The 21,395-nt window shown below is 39.1% G+C and overlaps 1 protein-coding gene across 2 annotated transcripts in view; it reads right to left on the bottom strand.

The window, feature by feature from the left end:
* Nucleotides 1-13,113: 13,113 nt before the first annotated feature.
* The window catches only part of LOC146000353 (ribonuclease P protein subunit p14-like), a 55,619-nt gene continuing 47,337 nt past the window's right edge, over nt 13,114-21,395 (bottom strand). For both annotated transcript variants that reach the window (XM_083137899.1, XM_083137900.1), the window contains exon 3: nt 13,114-18,221. In XM_083137899.1, coding sequence (XP_082994025.1) covers nt 18,009-18,221 — 213 coding nt within the window. In that variant the 3' untranslated portion in view covers nt 13,114-18,008. The remainder of the gene's footprint in view (nt 18,222-21,395) is intronic.

Here is a 21,395-nt window from a genome sequence, read left to right on the forward strand (position 1 = left end):
TAAGATACATACAAGGCTAGGTTAAAGGGAGCCGGGGGATGCTGGTGGACAACAGCCTCACAAAAGTTTTATTTTATTTCTCAGGTATTGGTAAATAATTTGCTCTGTTGGAAAGAAATAAACATACATTGAGGCAGGCACGTATCCAGGAATTCCTTTCGGGGGGGGGGGGGGGGGGTGGCTCAACACCATTTTTTTAAGGGGTATAGTAAGAACCTCACAATTGTATGTTCAAGACCAGTGGTGGCAATTGGGTTCCAAAACGAAAGGGGGGGTGGGGGTGCGGAGGGCGTTGCAAGGAAAGTTTACTTTCTTGGTAGACAAGACTTAACATTAAGTGGCCATAATGTTGAGGCAAGAAAATAAAAAATGGGGAGCAACTATCCCTTAAATCGTCGCCACTGTAAGGCTGTCATTTTAATCAGAACGTGAAATCGGAAAATTTTTACCACTCGACTCCTCTGTTTCCATGCATTAACATTGTGTGCCGGAAACATCTCAGTATGTGTGTTTGTCCATTTCTTCTCATCAGGCATAAAAACATCTATGGTGTATTTGAGTGTTTTTACGAAGCTGTTACACATGCACGGGATGAACAATCCACTAACCAACGCGAGATTCAAATTGTGGGCTGCGAACTGGACGTAGACAGCTCTCGAATATTTCTCTCTGATTCGAGCCTGAACACCACTAATGTGTCTTGTCCTCCCATGTTTGTAGCTCTTATGAAAGCCGAAACCCACCAAATTGTTCAAATTCTGGCCTTAGCACTCACAAGTGTTCAAAAATGCCTGTCGCAGCTTCCGCTCTCTTCTCATATATCGGCACGAAACAAAGGAAGTCTTCTCGAATACAGAGGTGGATCACGAAACAATTAATGCACAGTGAAAACCCTTCCGTTCCCAACACATCTAATGTTTTGTCTCCCAGTATGATCAAATGCTTACTCATTTATCTCCAGTGACGTGCCCAAGGGAGGGTTGGTGAGGTAATAACCCCATTTGACCCAGTATTCCTTTTTTTTAAAAAAAAAAAAAAAAAAAAGAGGAACGTCAAAGACAGGAAAAAAATGGCAAAATCAGGACTTACCACCAAAAATAGTATGCGTAACCCGTCTCCCTTCAGAAAATTCTGGGCACGCCTCTCTTTATCTCGGACACATTTTTTTTCTTTAAATCAACTCACCAGAAGTTTTTATCATTCCGTATTGGAGATTGAAGTAAGATGCGTTCTTCCTGCAGGTTTGGATATGATCCTTTAGGGTGCTGTCATCTGCCTGCCTTCACGCCTAACCTTAACAAGGCCCTAATTTTCCATTCTTGTGACTTGGATTTTCAAGACTTAGGAAGGTTTCAGACTGAAGGGACACACAATACATGCTGATTGGAATGGGCCAATCAACAGCAACGTTTCACACCGTAGCGACACAAAAGGCCGCACAAACCTAGTCTTCAGGCGACACGGTGTGAAATCTCCCTTATTAGGCCACTGTCATTGTCACCTCGAAGTAGTAGCTCTTGTTGACCACTGAAAAAATTTCTCATCAACCGATGGGAATGCTCCTCAGTTTTCTTCTCTCTCCTATATTTTCTGTGCTTGTTCACTATACAGGCAACACCTTACGATTTGATATACACAGGACATGAACTATGTAGACATGTTAACAAAAAATCGGTTGAAGTCAAGGATGGCTAGGTGGTTCAGTTGGTAGAGCCCTGATTTGGGTCCTGGTAGAGCCTGATTTACCGCCTAAAATGTCTACATATGCAATATCTTCTTGCTTTCTCTTCTCGACATTCATAAAATTTTCGGCTGTCTCTTTATGGTAGTTAAGTTTTTGAATGTGTATCGAACCCAGTAGGCTGAAACAATTATTTTTTTTGTTTTTTACCATGAAATTCTCGGACTGCATATACGAAATTTAGTTCTGGCAAAACTAAATCATCACTCAAAACTTTGATTTTCAGTTGACCTATGCAGCTTATTTCTGTTTTAATAAACCACTACAATATACGGTACTGCTGGGGGGGGGGGGAGAGAGAGAGGGGGGGGAGGCACCTTGATCTCTTCGGCCCTCAAACCGAACTAGCACTACACTGAGGCCCCGGAAGTTCTGCTGTTATCAATGTCTTCATTTTCGAATCACTATATCTTATAAAGCAACCAGATAGGACGCTGACTGATCTGATCACCAATCGACAGTATGAATTGTCTTACCTCTGAAATCTCATTAACCGATTCTTTGTACAGATCAACCGAAAAATTGAATCCGCGTATTTATATTCTCATGACATTCTAGAACGTTCCGCAGATAAAACAATTCGTTAATATTGAAAGTAGTTGACTCCTTCCCTCATTCAAGAACGTACCCTCTCCCGCCTTCCAGAGATTAATAATTACAACCAATCGCCCTATGTGTGGCACTACCTTTGTTGTGCAGCTTCCAAATGCTGACAAGTTTCTACATAGTGCTCAAGTGCACTGCGACAACACCGAAAGCGCAAGAAGAGTTTACCTGCAATATTATCAACAACAGGGTTATAGAACATTCTCCGTCTTGCCTCGATAATTGTCTATCTCCTTAAATCATCATCACATTATTCAAAAAGCCAAAAACCTAATTTTATCTAGTGTAAAATAAAAAAAATTCCTGGGGGGGGGCTCGAGCAACCTCAACCCCACCTTGGATACGTGCTATTAACAATAACAGGGGTATAAAACATGCTCCGTCTTGCCTCGATAATTATTTCTCTCCTTACATTATTTTCACATTATTCAAGAAGCCAAAAACCTAATTTTATCTAATGCAAACTTAAAAATTTCCTGGGGAAGGGTCGAGCCCCCTGTGCCCCATCTTGGATACGTGCTATTATCAATAACAGGGTTACGGAACATTCTCCGTCTTGCCTCGATAATTATTTATCTTTCCTAAATTATTGTCACATTATTTTATTTCACACCACAAGAAACCAAAAACCTCATTTTATCTAGTGTAAACCAAAACTTTCGGGGGGGCTCGAGCCCCCTAAGCCCCCCCCTCTGGATACGTGCCAGCATTGAGGCATTTTGCGATACACACAACCAGGTAGTTAGGGAGAACAGGGGCCAACTGCCACAGGAGATGAAAGAAGGGGTTGCCAAAAGTTGGGAGAAGTGAAAAGAACTTTGGATGAAGGACGAAACTTACTATCTTGTTCCAAGAGTGAATTAAAGGAATCTGGATGAGAACTACCTTCCCAAAGGACCTTGGGAGTGGCTCAGGGAGTGACTGCCCAGGGCCTCATATTTGTGTTTCCAGATATTGGTAAATAATTCACAGTTGGAATAAATAAAATTAACATTTAAGCATTATAGAACACAGATGCAAAACAGCGACAGCCCCTTGGAGCAGGGAGGAAAACCCACCAACCAGTCTGTTCCCCTTCCATCCCCTACAGTGAAGAGAAAACCTACATAAATAAAGGGTTGAAGCCCAAATAGCAATTGTGTATAGTATTTCGAGCTATATTAACTGTGATGGCTGCCATAAAATATTCCTGCTACCTCTTCTTCCCTATTCTTTTTTTATTTTTCTGGCCCCCTCACGACAGAAAAAACGTAACTCTGGGGAGCAGAGAACCTGTGTTAAGATTTAATTTTGCATGGGGAAGTCTCAACTAAAACCCTATGTTTTGGAAAACTGCATAGAAGTATTGAAATAATGCCTTGCAATGCGCCTGCTATTATGCACATATCAGTTTTGAAATAACTAATACAACTGCATAGAGACCTATTTCATCTGTAATTTTCATTTTCAATCATTCAAAATTATGCTCATTACACAATGATATTCCTTTTGTGCTTTCTTAAAACAATGTTTTAAATTTCCTCCTGTGTAATCTGTGTACAGTTCTCACTGTTAGCCATCAGCTCATCGATAAAGGGTGGAGAACAATTTCTCTCCTAGTGGGGACAGGAAGAGTTACAGGAGTCTGCAAACATTTGGTCAAACATTGTTTGTTGCACTGAACAAGATTTTGCACTATATTAGTTGGTTGTTCCCATTTTGATCCTTTTTCAATTGTTGGTTTCTGTCATAATGTACACTGTATGTGTCATAGACATTTGTGCAAGTATCCTCAATGTGTCATTCAATACTTCTAGATCTCAGGAAAATTCTGGGAAAGTTTCAGGGCCGCCAAATCCATGTGTGGCTGGCTACACCTGTGACCCTGGGCAGCAAAAGATGTGGGTGATGACAGTAATTTTAGGCAAGGAACGAATATCTTGCTGCAAGGGTAAATTCAATGGGTGTGGGGGCATCTCATGACAAATTATATGCACAGCTAGAATGAAATATAGCAAATATTGACATTTCACAACACACATTGTGAGGCATTAACTATAGGAGCATGGGCTCATGCCAAGGGTGCAGAAAGATGTGGGAGGAGATGAACGATCGAGGCCTGAAAAGAACTTTAGACAGGGTATAGGGGTTATTGTGGACAAAAGAAATATAGCTCCTTTTCTTAGTTTGGAAGGGGTACCATACAAACATCCACCCCTTTAGAGAGAAAGTTGTTAATCTGACACTGTTTCAAAGTCAGTTCCGTCTCTGAATGAAATCTAATAGGTGGTACAAAACTCTTTTGCTTAAACACCTGAAAATTTTAGGGGCACATGCTCCCTTGCCTTCCTTATGATATAGATATAGTATTTAAATTCATAGCACAAAGAACAGTTGAATTCTCATCTTACTAAAATATATAAAAACTCTGTACATCTTTTGCAAAAAAAAAAAACCTACTTTATTTGCCTATCAATTTTGGTGACTCACGGTCACGCAGAAGGCTGTGATTTGGAAGACAAAGATATTTTGTGGAGAAAATAACAGTGCAGGTGTATATGATGTAGAATGGAAATGTAACCAACACTATATACTGCATTTGTCGGCGTATAAGATGCACCCCACTTTCCGTACACTTTTTGAGGAAAAAGCTTTATCACTGAATTTATAATTAATTTACAGTATTTCAAATACAAAGTAATATGAAGGTCTACTTTCAACGAATAACTTACCTAATCTAACTAGGAAACAATACATTTTAATCTTCTTTGTCACACACGGCAAGAAAGAAATCGTCTTAATTCAGAACAGAGAAAGTTTCCATAAATGAAGGTAATCAAATACTGAATATCGGCGTATACGATGCACCCTGTTTTTTCAGACCTATTTCTAAAGGAAAAAGGGTGTCTCATATGCCAGCAAATACAGTAGGTAGAACCATCCACAAAAGAATAAATGAATACACTAGACTCTCGCTAATCCAGCCATTCCTTGCACATATGGGTGCCGGATTATTATTGACAGGGTCGGAAATTACGTACTACTATGTAGTTTAAACACACAGGGACTATACAGGCTGTACTTTACGTGTTTCCTTTTAGAAGCCATAGTATGTACTTAACTTTACTGTAAGAAAGTCACAATTTCAAATACTGTACGTATGTATAGCATTGTTTAATATTTTTAACTAACAACATTGTTGAACAAGATAATTCATTGTTGTGCGCGTCATTTCTGCTTGAGTGACTACAGGCCGGATGTGGGCCGGACGATTGAGGGCCGGATTAGCGAGAGTCTAGTGTACTTAAAAGGAGCAAACAAACACAAGATTTAGGACTCTCACAACATATCAAGACACAACAGTGACAACTTAAAAATTTTACACAAAGTATAACAAAATAAACCAAAATAAATCCATCAGGGTTCCCACATGAACTTGAAATGTATTTTCCCTGAGTTTTTCAGAATCTTCAATTTTTTCCCAGAGTAGTCAATATACACAGTGTAGTATTGTTTATTTTTTTTAGAATAGCATCCATTTCCCTTCATAGCCATAACATCACCACCTTCTTGTTGTTGTTATTATTATTATTAGAGATGAGATGGACTAGCTGATAGATTGATTTACATTTTTTGGGTGCTTCAGCCTTTCTGGCCATATTACACCCTTCTAAGTATACAGGGAAAATCCCCTTATATAAAAAAATTAAAAAAGGGGTGTAGAGAGACCTTTGAGAAAGGTTGAAAATGCAAGTTCTAAAGGGACTTGCACAGGATAAACACGGAATTTGAAAAAGGCAAGAATAGTCTAAAAACTTCCACAGAAACAGTGTAAAAGGCCCACTCTTCTCAAAAAAAGATAAAAACATTTGGTAAAACTCTATCATCTCCTCCCAACTTGGATGGATGATAAATCGTTGGGAAGGTTAAAACTCTGTCCGAGGAAATTAAAATCAGCATTCAAGAAGGATGTGCCGAATACTTATCCTCTTGACTACCACTACGTACAGCCCATATGTAGTCGAGCCTGCATGCTCTCCTACCACTACGTACGGCCCGTACGTAGCTGGTACTATTGGCCGAAAGGAAATATTCTTGCATGGTAATAGCCCAGAAAACGTATGAATGCCTCTGGTTGAGAAGGACCGAAGTCTGCATGTTGCTGTGACGTCATTTGAGCATGTGACTATCGCTAGCAATGAGCAATGCATGCTCGTTACGCCATCTGTTGCTATTGAGGAGACCTGTGTGTTTTTGTTTTGTTGCATATTTTGTAAAACAAAAGCATAAAAATATGGAGGAGTATAGTAGTTCCTCGGATTGTGTTCCGGAAGAAGAGGAGAGTGACTGTAGTGAGTCTGAATATTCCGATATATCCGATGTGGAAGACCGAGGCAAAGTTTGTCGGAGATAGGACATACGTGAACGATCCTTTCAGTGATGCACGTGAGAATCCGTCACATGTTAAAGAAGAATTATATGAATAATAGAGTTAAAAAGAAATAATTGATTGATTGATTTAGTTTATTTTATTTGGCTTTTCTGCCATTTTTGGCCAATTGCGAAGATGAGGAGTGATGATATGATGATATTGACGATGGGACGCTCACAAAGAACACCTATGCCCAGGCAGGAATTCAAACCTGGGGCCCCTGTCGTCGTAGCGTGCTGTTATAACCAATCTGCCACGGAGGTCAGTATTAAAAAGAAATAAATACTAAGCGACAATCGGAGGTCAGTATTAAAAAGAAAGAAAAAGAAAGAAATACTAAGTGACAACCACGTGATCCATTTCTGTAATGCAAGAAAGATTTACGAGACTGTTATTGAAATAACATCGTCACGGGATTCTGCTCTCTATCTACAGGTTGGGATTTAAGAAGTTAATACAATGCTACAGGTATGGCACAGGAGAGGGTCCAGCCCTTGCAGCAAATGGCAATGTGTGAGACGGTTGTGTGAGATTCAAATCAGCGTTAATAGGATTCATTCTCGGCGAGAGGGAAAACGAAAACAAGGTGGACGAAAAGGTCACCTTCTGCATGAGCACACTTGGTGGTAGCATCAGCTCCTCAGTTCCCCTTGATGCCTACATGACTGGTGACCCAGCAGAAGCAAACTATGGGCATATCTGTGTATCAGTAATATTACTGATAATTTTGGGTATTTTTTATTACTTTTATGAATAAAAAAAATACAATTTGTATGTCATGGTTTGTGAAGTAAATGTCTAAATAAGCAGTTCATTATTAAAGTAAATCATATTGATTCACTTGATTACGTACATTGAGGAGGTGAATAAATGTTCTGCAAGAATCATTTGCAATTTTGCATTGGCTCAGTTATCGGAAATAGTACATTTTATATCAGTAGTTTATCAGTACTGGGAAATACTTCATATCAGTTCACTTTCTGAAATCAAGCAATATGAATAGTCCCTGTACACATATAATTAAGGACTACGGTTACAGATATTTGTCTGAGTTAACACCTTTTCCAACTCTAATGAAGTGCACAAAATAACGTTCCAAACATACCACATATACAGTCTGCCCCGAAAGTATTGACGCCAACAGCATTGACGTCAATTATTTTCACGTTTTTACATAGGACCACCTATCTCCTAAATGACACCGTGAAAAGAGTTGTCGTTCATGGGCAGTAAACTACCACCTGCGATCTTCCTTTGTTCGTAGCTGCAAGTTTCAACTCGCTCAGTTTTGAGTGGGAGACGTTGTTGTACGTGCGCACGTGCGTGTGGTATTTCCTGTGAATTTTGGGCTGTTGTGTTGGTGTTCTGAGTTGATTTTGTGTGTGAAACGATGCCTTACAACATATTGAAGCCTGGTGATACTGAGCAGGTGATTGCCTTGTTTAGAGCAGGCATAAAAAGCACAGAAATCGCAACACAAACAGGCGTGAACCTGAGAACAGTGCAACGTTTGGTGAAACGCTTCAAGGACGAAGGTGGGTTCAAAATGCCTTGCCCAAAACCTAAGTCTGGTCGGCCTAGGAAAGTGTCTGAAAAAACACTGCACATCATGAAAAGGCAGCTAAGGAACCAACCTTCGTTAACAGCTAGGGAACTGAAAGAAAAAAACCTCTGTTGCTTGATAATGTGTCCCTCCGGACAATTCAGGAGAAGATCCATGATGACTTAGGGCTACGCAGTTACAGAGCTCTCCCGAAACCTCGCCTTATAGAGAAGCATCGTAAGAAAAGACAGGATTTCTGTAAGACATACAGTACCTGGACTGTTCATGACTGGAAAGAAGTGTTGTGGAGTGATGAAGCCACTTTCTTTGTTACTGGTAGTGGTTCCAAGCGAGTGTACCGTTCTCCCGGTGATGATCCCACCCTTCCTCAGTACACACATCCAACTATAAAACACCCTCCCAGTATTATGGTCTGGGGTTCCTTTAGTTATGGTGGTGTAGGAGAGTTAGTTATTCTTCCTAAAAACCAGACCATGAATTAGTACTCCTATTTTGAGCTCTTAAATGATGTTTTGGAAGTGTCCTTTGAAAAAAGTGGAGCATCTTTTTTTATGCAGGATGGGGCTCCTTGTCACACAGCCAAAAGTGTGGTTTCATGGCTCAAAGATGCTTGTGTCCCTTATTTTGATGATTGGCCAGGACAAAGCCCCGACCTCAACCCGATTGAAAACCTGTGGTCTATCATGAAGTGACGTTTAAGGAACAGGGACACATCTACACTCCTTAAGCTAGAAGCTGCCATAAGGGACATTTGGGTCAATCTGCCAGTTAATCTCCTCCAAAACCTGGCTTTGAGTGTTCCAAAACGACTAACAGAATGCCAGAAGCATAAAGGAGGGTCGACAAAATACTGACTACAAGGTTAGTAGTACAACATTGATTTTGTTGTTTGTTTCGTGTATACATCTGTTGTGGTTCTTGCTTTCACTGGTGTGGCGTCAATACTTTCTGCGCAGACTGTAGAACAAATATTTTTACACTTTTGAGAAACAGAAATTTGCAAATGGACACATCAATTAATGGAAAATAAACATATGATACAAGCCTACGTTTTCAAAGCAGCTTGTGTGAAGAAAATCAACCGGTAGGAGCATATTATAACCCTCCGGATGTACTTCAATGTGACGCATTGATCAATTAGGTGATTTTTCCCTGAGAATTTAACTTTTTCCAAATTCCCTGAGATTTACAGCTTTTCCAGGTGTGTGAGAGCCCTGATCTATGATATTCTTCACTACAACCCAATGATAATGATAAGTACAGACCAAGGGCAGACTTACACCACCAGTAGTAACCAATTTCCAAGAAAATTAAAAACTAATAACAATAAAATATTAACATACATACAAGTGAGCCTAAAATTAAGAAACAAAACTTTGGGAAAAAATGGTCATATACTTTGCTGTACTTGAACCATAAGCGCCGACTCCATGGGGCTTGGGGGGAAGGAGGGCTCGAGCCCCCCAATGTTAACGATGTGGGGGCAGAGCCCCCCAAATAATTTACTTAAGAGGATCTAATGTATTACTTTGCTTCTCTTGTAAAGTTAATTGTGCCACATGAATTTAACTTTAAATACACAATTGAAATGTTCTAGACCATCAACGCTGGGGGCTGAGACCGCTAAACCATTAACTTTGGGGGCGGCCTATGACCAGAGACACCAAAACTCATGAGGGAGGTTATATAAGTGTCCCCCTCCGATTTCCATGAAACGTATCAGGTGTATAGAGGGGCCCAAAGGAAGAAATATGTGGTTTCTTTTTGGCTAAAAAATGGGTTTAGGGGGCAACCTCCCCCCTCAAATGTCAAGATGAGAACAAATTGAAGTGGGGATCTGACCCCTGTGTCCGCCTCCGATTTCCATGAAACTTGGCAGGTATAGAGGGACCCAAAGGAAGAAATATGTTTTTTTGTTTCGGATAAGAAAGGGGTTTAGGGTGCAAATCCCCCCTCAAATGTCAAGATGAGGACAAATTGAAGTGGGGATCTGACCCCTATGTCCCCCTCCGATTTCCATGAAACTTGGCAGGTGTATAGAGGGGCCCAACGGAAGAAATACGTGTTTTTTTTTTTTGTTTTGGCTAACCACGCTCCGTTACCCTGCTCTGGTCTGTCTATTGTTATGCCCAAGCCTATCCGGGAACAACTGTGTCTATGAATTCAGCATCTCTCTACAATTGCACTGCGTTTGGTACCGACAATCCTACAGTTCTGTGCTATGAGTGTTCCAATTATATGTGCGTGTTCTTCCTATGCCAGATTTACGTGGTTTTGGGGTCAGATCCCCACTTCAATTTCTCCTCACCTTGACATTTGAGGGGGGAGGGTTGCCCCCTAAAACAGTTTTTGAGCTGAAACAAAAAAAAAACACCTATTTCTTCCTTTGGGCCCCTCTATACACCTGCCAAGTTTCATGGAAATCGGAGGGGACACTTAGATAACCTCCCTTGTAAGTATACAATTATGAGTATTGTTAACACAGGGCCGGATTAAGGTGGGTGCTATTGATGCTGCAGCATTAGGCCCATTCCTGAAATAGGCCCAGATGAAAACACGAGAATTTTCCGAAAGCTGAACAGTTTTCTTTTGCTATACAGAAGGTCGATCCGCGTATATGTGTCCGATTTTGTACTAGCACTAACCTTATGAAAATCCACGGGATCACCATCGGTTGGCCTCAATGTGATCACCGTGTGTCTTGGCAATAGCCCTGCACCATAACTTCCATTGTAGGAGGTTACGATGAAGTACAGGAAGTGGAATCTTCTGCCATTCCTCCTGACAGGCTTTCCAACAGGCCCCGGAGAGTGGTGACATGATGAGAGGAAAGTGCCCGTTTCAGTAGACCAAACCCACAGAAATTCATGGGACTCGCACCCAGTGACTTCACCAGTATATCGTGAAATGAAATACCCCGAATGCCGATGTCTGTCGCCATATGTGGCAGAAAGTTCTTAGTAGAACGAGATGTATGTGATGAGACCTTACACCGATAGGCCTCACTGAGGTAATGTTCACAGCTTTTAAATGCTTCCGGAGGTTTAATTTCTCACACAGGGTGTGGTTCACAGTTGACTGGGCCACGTGGAGTTGTGTGGTCATCACACGTTGCGTCAGGAGGTTTCCTTTAGTGCCATTCGATGCGGCTTCCGAGACACGGGTGGCATCACTGCAGTGCAAGCTCCCTTCCTCGTCCCCCTGGTGGGCGACTGAATAGCTGGAACCTCGTGTTTTTTTTTTTATGCCGCTTGATTATGTTCTTGATGTTCGTCGAACCCAAGGCACATCCATGTTCTTTGCACTGTTTCTGAATTTTTGACACCGAATATTTGGCGTGGAAAAGTGCAACTACGTACCCCTCCCAGAAATGGTTAACCTGTGGAGCCATGATGCACACAACAAACACTCGTGATAGTGCTACGATACTACAGGCTCTAACCGTCCTCCCATGCTTTTAACCGCTTGGATCGGTTGATTCTGTGCACAGGGGTGACGGTTCAAAATCGGACACATATACGCAGATCGACCTTCTGTATTAACCTGAAATTAAATCTTAGAATAAAATTTGGAGCCCCAATTTCGGACGCCTAGACACAGCGTTACTTATTATACAGTTACTATTATTCTTTGCGCTGTGACGTAACTATAACGTCGTTGTGTTTTTTGTTCACCGAAGATTTCAAGTTAATGCTATCAATTTTACGTTAAACAGTTTACATAGTAATTTAGCTGCATTTTTGCAAAACCTTGGCGATTGTTGAAACTTTATTAGTGTTCGGTAAGTATGGCCGTGGTGGCTCAGTCGGTAACGTGTCTGACTACCATGCTCAAGGTCCCGGGTTCGATCCCCGGCCGGTTCAAATCTGGGAACTTTTCTAACGTTGGAAGCGGCCCCGGCGCCCACCCAGCGTCGAATAACATGGGTACCTGGGGGAAACCCTGGGGGGTAAAGGCGGTCAGGGGCATGATGCTGATCACATCACCCCAACTCATGACCGGATCAAGAAAGTGTGAGGCGTTACCCCCACACTCCCCTATACGCCTTCATGGCGTGGTGCTAAGCACAGGGGAGCACTTTACCTTTTTACCTCTTTGTTCGGTAAGTGCGACATAGTAAATTTTTCACCTTGAAACTTAGTTGTACAGAAAAAATCGACAGTATGCAGCATCAGGCCCAATTTCGTCTTAATCCGGCCCAACTTAACATTTTTACTAAAAAGAGTTTCAAAAGAAGATGTGCATGAACTAGCGGAGTGGATGGGACATTCGGGCTACAAATGGCTCTCACATGACATTCAGAACGAGATCGTTGATATATTAGGGAGATCTGTTTTGCGCTCCGTTGTAGCAGATATTAAAGATCGGGAATGTGAACAATTAACATTCTGCATTGGAACTGTGAATAAAAATTTTGATATTTTTGAGGAATTCATGGGCTTTTACGAGATCCCGAACACTGAGGCCAAAACTTAAAAAAGGAAGGGAGTGAGTCATTCATTAATATATTTCAGTGATCAGAGCCCCCCCAATAATTTTGACAAGTCGCCGCCCCTGACTTGAACTGTTATGATTCATAACTTAATGAATGTTAATTAATAGCTTTCTGCGAGTCAAAAAAAAGTAATTGTTCTTGCAAAAGAAACACATAATTATATACTTGAGTAAGAAGAGGAGACATAATTCTTTCTTAAAAACTCAGTATCAGTACACACTTGAAACATATCCAATGCTATACATATTGAGGTATCATCATAAAGTAATGATGCTGCATTTAGTTTGCATTCAGGGTGTATAATTCTGCACATATAAAACTTGTACATTACACCAGTCAACTGGCACATAAAAGAGATTTCTTTACAAATTATATAATATTAAAAAACTTGTTCTTTCTGAGGTTCACAGTGTATCATTACAAACATTATTGCTAAACTATTCACATTTGAAAATACCTCACGAATGCACACAATGTTCAAAACTGCAAATCACTTTGTCACACGTGTGATCCTTTAGTTTGGTGTGTGCCACACAAACAAAACACAAAATACACATCTTGGTCCCAAAATATTTAACAAACATTTGTACTGATTGTTGCAGCTAGAAATAAATTCTTTTGTCATAACTACAAAATAATGTGGACTGAGATTACACAAGCCTTTTTGTTATTAACAATATATATGTTGACATAGAAAGCATCATCATGAAAGTCTAATTATAAACATACTGAAAACTATTTACATTTTCAAAGTCAAGTATACTATTTCATACAGGAAAAAATTCCAAAAGAATGCTGGTTCAAACATATTTGACTCTCCAGTGTTCTCTCACATTAAATCACATAATCCCTCCACCTCACCTTAACAAGAACAAATCAATGCTTTCACCAATCTGTTTGTTTAGTTACATCATCGAACCGTATTTTATTTCAGTACAAACTTCCCGAAAAAACATACAGAGGACAATTCCAGGGTGTTCGGGTAAAAAGCACTTAAGTCACAAACTGCAATTTTCTGTTTCTTTCATTTAAGTCACACTGAATTAAAGAAAATATTATAAGTATAATTTTATATTTGGCATGTGTAAAGATTCTAAACAGTGATGATTCAACATGCATATAATGTTTGTAATGTTTCCTATTAAAAGGGTTAACATAAAAAACTGCCTGCTCTATATTTTCATTCTTTGACTTGTGTGCTTTTTCTCGAATACCCTAGAATTTTTACAAATACATTTCCGATATTTAGAGTAGTTTTTGCCAGCTTAAATGAAAATTTGCTGAAATGCAAATTTACCATGCTCAAACAGAGCTTTAATTTTTGATAATAGAAAACATTTGTTGCCTGCGTAGGCCTGGACACTGTGATTTTTATAAATGTATGTTAATTTTTGTGGACGATGCAGCTGTATAACCTAGTGAAGGATCATTCTGTTATTTGAGTACAAAATAAGAAGACAGTAGAAACTAAGGGAATGATGGTCAGATGATGAAGATATGCACTACGAGCGTATTTTATTCTTAAATTAGACATAATAAAAAATATAATAATTTTTGCAATTATGTCTGTCGATGGATTGCAGCTAAATATTCAAACAACATACTGGTGAGGATTAAACATGATTTTTTGGTGATTTTCTTCACAAAAGTAGTAGTGATTTGAAGTGATAATTTTACTATTACAGTAATTGGAAGGAGAAAGATCGCAGTCCTATAGAAACTGAGATAGCGCCCGTGAGATATGTGTACTTATTGATATATTTAATGTCGTTTTTATGGGCGTATAATACAGTCCTTGGTTTTGATAAGGAAAATTGGCACAATTGGATCTTGTATATAACCCGCATCATAAATTATGTTAAAAAAATGATGCTCTTATTATTCTTTGGTCTATTGTTGTGCATTATTTTCCATTAAATCTCACGTGACAAATAGCGTTCGTTCGACTCCCATGTTACGGTAGGTGGGAACCACAGATTCATAGTGCAGACGGTTTGCTGCCCAAGTTCAATATCTGTCTATAATACATTTATCTCTGTGCAAACTCTATCACCACCAGAACCGCACGATAAACGTAGCAATGAAGCATTGCTTCTTTTGAATTGATGGTTAAGCTGGTGGATTCACATTCGGAGTGTTTGCAGGTTGAATCCCCACACTAGGCCATCCAGGCCATTGTAGTATGTCTGTATATGTACCATATGCAATTTATGATTGTGTTGTTAATCTGAATTAAAATGAAGTTAATCTGAATCTTAAATGAAGTATTAAATGTATGGTAAAATTTTGTTAATAGTTTTGAATGGACAAAGATTAATTTTTTTCCCTTTGTCCATCCAATCTCTTTCGGACATTGCTCAAAAGAAAATAGTACCAGGGGAAGTTGAGATAACTGAATTGGAGAAACAGTTAGCAATAGCTTCCAGAAACCCTTGCAGTTCCTGCGACAAGTGAATTCGGTGTTGCAGGGTGAAGCTGTCCGGGATTTGCCTGGGTGGTCCAAAATGAAATTTATTTATTTATTTGAAAATTATGAATACAGAAAAATCAATTTTACATCAGGATATCAACACATGAAATGAAACTAACAAATACTGTGAGTGGCACCTTGTGAAATGGAATGAACATTTTCAAAATACAAAGACTTACTTTCTGACAATCGAAAGAGTCTGCTATCTGAAAACATTGATAAATAACATCTAGTATATTGAAATGCTAATGTAAAAGAATAAGATATTGATTAATGCAACAAAAACAGCATAGTGTTTCCAACAAGATACATATATTATTATAATTGCAATATTACAATTTTTAGAGCAAGCTCCAGACTAAGGAATGTGTTTAATATAATCATTTTGTTACATGAAACTAAAAACATTTGTAAATTAGTATTTTTTTGTGATCCTAAATAGCACAATTTATCACATTTTCATTTCCATTTTTGCGTTCAGTGAGTTACTGATACATTTATTTCCCATGTAAGGTGTACAGAACCTTAAAATAGGTTTTGAAAATTTTTATTGCATATTTTGGCCTTTTTTAGTGCATATTTTGGCTTTTTTTAGTGCATATAAATCTGCCCCCTAGATATAATACTTCATAACTGACTCCTAATGTCTGTTTAAGAACGAAGTCAAAAGTACCAAGAAATAAATATAATTACAGATGTACAGAAATGCTCACCAAAGAAAATGTTCTCAAAGGAAACATTCATATCTAAAACAAATACTGTGTGAATATACAGTATTTACGCATGTATAATGCACGTGCTTGTATAATATGCACCCTGTTTTGCCTAGGAAAACCAACAAACAATTATATCTTGTATATAATGTGCAGTACAATTCAAGTTCAAGAAATGGCTTAGTTGTAAGTCGTAAAGCTTTTGCTATGCCTATATACACTATGTTGCCATTCGTCACCGGACACCCAACAAAAAGTGCTCGGGATCGTCTGTACACATCATACAACCTATAAAAGGCGTTGCCGGTTGAGAATACACTCATACCAGCTACAGCAGTCAATATGGACAGACAACGTGAACTGGGTGAGGCCGAAAGAGGGATGATCACTGGAGCCCACAGTTTGGGCATTCGACCCATGAGATTTCCAACAAATTTCAGATATCCTGGTCGATAGTGAGTGATGTTATCATGAAGTGGAAGCAAGAGGGGGGCATGACATGCCGACCCAAACCCAGTAAACCGAAAATATTAACAGATCGTAACCGTCGCTGCTTGAAACGTGTGGTGAAGTCAAACCGGAAGGCATCGTTACAGATGGTGGCACAGGAGTTTCAATCGGCTTCCAGTAGTGTTGCAAGTGATCGTATTGTCTGCACTTGGATTTCATGGTCGCGCAGCAGTTCACAAGCTGCATATCACAGCCAGCAATGCGACCCATCGGTTACAGTGGTGCAAGGAACGCCGCCATTGGACTCTCGAACAATGGAAATCCATTCTATGGAGTGATGAATCACGCTACTAAATGTGGCGGTTTAATGGATGTGTGTGAGTGTGGCGTATGCCCAGTGAACGCTGTTTACAGGACTGTATCGTACCCACAGTGAAATTCGGCGGAGGTGGCATCATGGTGTGGTCCTGGTTTTCGTGGTATGGTCTTGGTCCTCTTGTTTTAGTTCGGGGAAACATGAATGCCGATGTATACCAAAAAGTTCTGGACAATTCTGCACAACCAACACGGTGGGAACAATTCGGTATTGGCCCATACCTGTTTCAGCACGACAATGCTCCATGTCATACGGCAGGCATTATCAACACGTGGTTCGATGACATGGGTGTGCAAAAACTTGATTGGCCAGCCCAAAGTCCAGATATCAACCCCATTGAACACCTTTGGGACGAGTTGGAGCACCGCTTGAGAGCCAGGCCATGCTGCCCAAAAAACACCACTGAGCTGTTTGCCGCTTTGCAGGAGGAAAGGGGCAAGATTCCTGTCGACACGTATCGCAAATTGGTGGAAAGTCTTCTTTGAAGGGTTGCAGACATCATTGCAATGAAATGTGGCCCTACATAATACTGATGTGGTGCTGCGACCGGATTAACGTACTGGTATGGGGTGTCCGGTGACGAATGGCAACATAGTGTATACATGTTATGTTGATATTGCATGTTATACGCAGTGACATAGTGAAAACATGTGTGGTTTTAATGTTGGCTGTCCAAATTACTCCCTACATAATATGGACCCTAGTTTTGGGGGTTAAAAATGTTGTAAAAAAAGTGTGCATTATACACGAGTAAATACGGTATCTCGGTATCTAGTAAAACATGGAGGAGGGGGAGGGAGGTTACTGTTAAAACGATTATTTGCAGGTCACTTTTCCAGATTTTGCAGGTTATTTTAAAATAATTTCCAGAACATTTTGTGCTGCATTAATATGTTAATAACAAAGTTTTAAAGTATAAAACTAACCTTTGTGTATTCAACAGAATCAAGTTGATCCAAAACTGTTCAAAATAAAACAAAAACTTTCTTTATACAGAGTAACTCCCATCCAGAAGCTGGTTCAACAAAAAAGTAGAATTAATAAATCACAAAACGTGTGTAATCTCACCCACTTATTAGTGAACACTTGTTGCACTCTTTGGTCACATGAACACTCCCTCTATATATACTCACACCAACGAACAAACAACACCTTTTGTGCGCACTCGAAAAACTACCCACCTCATGTATGCTTGTATGTTCTACTGTTACCCAAAAGTGACAAAAGGCACGGCGATGTTTTGTTTATCATGTACATACATGGTTTTTCATTATATTCGTTGCTCAAAGTAAGAGAGGTGCGCAACTTGACGTAGCTGTCAGATGAACAACGTACTATGGCACGTCGTGATGACTCCTCATACTTCAAAAGATCAATCGACGTTGAAGCTCCAACCTGCAAGAAGAATTTTAGTAAGTACAAACAAGGTAAGTACATAACTAGAATCTAAAAGCTTGAATATTTAGAAAATAAATCAGAATGCAGTGAAACACATTACCAGAAACGTGTTTGTCTTTTATGTATATTGTAATAATCTTGCATTTGATTCAGATTTCATTATACAGAACTTTTTTTTTTGCAATGAGAGGATTTTGCTTGAGTGCCAAATAGTTTGCACAGACAACACTGGGTAGCATGTGGAATTGAGAGCTTCTTCGCTTGAGCGAATAACACTAGACCAGGCAAAACAAATGGTATACACTCAAATCCCAGTACTATACATGTAACTGTAATTTGGATGTGGTAGTGGTCCGTCAAATATGGATAGCAAAGTGAAAGAGGCAGTAAAATTAAAACTTAAGTGAATTCATACGTCAGGTTTGTGTGACTTACTCACTTTTATATATATTCTTTCGTATTTCTAAAAATTAAAAATACAAAATTATTTATTACTTACGTAAAATGAGCATGGCTCGAAAAATACCGGTCGCCATGGCGACTAAAAATTTCAGCCTGGCGACTGTGATCTTTTGCTGTAATATGTACGAAATTTTGATGATTCTAAGTTAAAATTGCAGTACAGCGTAAGTTAGCAAATGTTTTTTTTTTATCAACATTGTGAACATTCCATAAAGTCCGTAACAATATCTTGCCCTTTGTCCCACAACACCCCATTTCCTGCTTTCTCAAATAATTTAGCGATGTTTTGAATACCGTGATGCTCAGCATCTTATACAGAGTGTTTCACAAGTCGCACAACCCAAACTTTGGAAATGTATATCATGAAAACCGAAAGAGATATTTACACCGGGTTTTCTGCATTATAAAGCCTCATCCATTGAGATATTTTTCAATGCTTAAAATTATCAGTTCAATCCGTACAGAAAATTATATAAATTAATAACTTATGGAAAGCAGCATTCAATTTTTTCCAGAAATGAACTTCTGAGAAAGAAAAATATGTAACAAATTATCGAAAGGTCATAATTAGACATTTGATGACTGATGCCATGTCAGTCTGTTATTTGCGACCAATATTGGTAATGTGCAACATTTGATGAATTTTTGACTGGCGATTTTATGGGTTGAGTGAAAAGTGCCATTTTTGGGACATATATCCGTATATGTCAACATATGCAGGTGGAAATATCGCCAACAGTTGCATGCAACATGTGTCTAAGTATTGGCTATACATTTACGTGAAAAATCGTAAATCAAGATTTTGTGCCAAACTTGGACTCTTGAGAGAATCCTAGGCTGCCCCTGGATCACATTCGCTGCTACTGTGCCTGTTTTTTAAATTGATTCCGCATGGCGTGCGTATTCATTGGAGCAGTGCATGTGCATTGCTGAAGAGTATTTTACTACTCATTCTTAAACTCATGTGCAAGAGGTCTTCCAATAAAAATGCCCAGTTTCTGCTGTATCTCACAAAGCAACTGTTTTACAACCAGTCAAACACCAACAAATGATACCACAAATTGTTTGAGTTGGTATTTATTGTTGAAAATCAGTTCTCAGATGTTTTCAGCAAATTAACAATGATTTTTAAAATAATGTAATTGCTTTTATTTAGATAAATGCTAACATAAATTTATGAACCCAGTGATAGCCTACAGGATTAGTTTAGTGCAGAAAACCCGGTGTAAATATCTCTTACGATTTTCATGTTATATATTTTCAAAGTTTGGATTGCGAAACTTTTGAAACATACTGTACAAAGTATGCACAATTGCTAGTAGGTGTTTTTTTTGAGCATTGAAAATGAGTATCTATTTTGTACACCGACAACGTTTCGGGAACCACTGTTCCCTTCTTCAGGTCCTATATCTCAGCTATCCAAAAATTGCCATAGCATCGTGAATTCATACACTCGTCAGGAGAAGGAATTGGTCAAATATGGTAAAGGTAAAATATTTGGAAAATGCTAAAACCTTTGCTAAACCCATGCTCACTGCTATTTGTTAAAATATTCACTATAAAACCATCCACTAAAAAACCAGTGCAAGTTAAAACTTTAAAAAAAAGAAAAGATGCCCTCTTATTACACTACTCCCATGCGGTCTGCTTGTGCTTTCCCTATCCTCTTCCTGAGGATTACCATATCACTATTTGTCGGTGTACAAAATAGATACTCATTTTACGTAAGTAATAAATAATTTTCAATTTGAATTTTTAGAAATACGAAAGAATATATAGAACTTAAGAGAACATAGCCATCATTTCCATGTTAAAATGAAGTTTAGTCTACCAGAATTCTTAAAATGGGGACAAAAATCCAAATTCCTACTATAAAGCAGAGCCTTTAAACCATTAGTTTCCTGTAGAGCAATGATGGGGCTGCCTCAAAACGCAAAATGTTCCATCCAAGTGTTAACATAAATTGGGATTTAAGGTGGGCAAACCCCATACATTTGTTAAATGTCATTTCACAGCTGTCTCACACACAGTTTCACCTATTGAGGCTGGTGTTGAACTATCAGAACGTTATCTGTGTGGACTTCTGTAGCACATATTCTGCATATTGCCAAGGTATGTATTTTCTGTGGATGGAATATGAATTAATTTACTGAATTGTGGGCATTGTTATACAAGCATGTTCATACGCTGTCGTTTTCAGCTGAGTTACAATGACGTATGTTTCTTCCCTTTGACTTTTAAAATTTGTGGGATGAGGTGGTATGAAGATGTTTATGCCGAATAATTCAATGGGTCTTAAAAATTCAACCAGGAGAAAACTGGCTGCCAACTCGTGCCTATTCGCAGCTACGTAATGGAAAAAGAATATCAGTTGTACACGGATTCACACTGACAAATATGCCTGCATTGAAATAGAATTGCATTAAAAAGAAGTAATTAACATAAACATAGCTGAATTGGAATACATTGGAGGCCAGATACAGGATCGCAGTCCTACATACCTCTCAGTTGGCAATAGGAAAAATCTGACAGTTTTTTATTCATTAGTTTGCAACAAAGCGAGCGGTACATCTTCTGCTCAAGTGAGTTACATTTGTGGCCTACATAAATGAAAACAAATTTGACAAGATCACTCAAAGAACGGCAAATGCTCAGTACTGACTGTCAATCCAATGTGCATGGATTTGATTTTTGACTTCTTCCTTGACA

Source organism: Lepisma saccharinum, chromosome 16, assembly GCF_977018435.1.
Source record: "Lepisma saccharinum chromosome 16, izLepSacc3.1, whole genome shotgun sequence".
In the NCBI taxonomy this organism is placed as follows: domain Eukaryota; kingdom Metazoa; phylum Arthropoda; class Insecta; order Zygentoma; family Lepismatidae; genus Lepisma; species Lepisma saccharinum.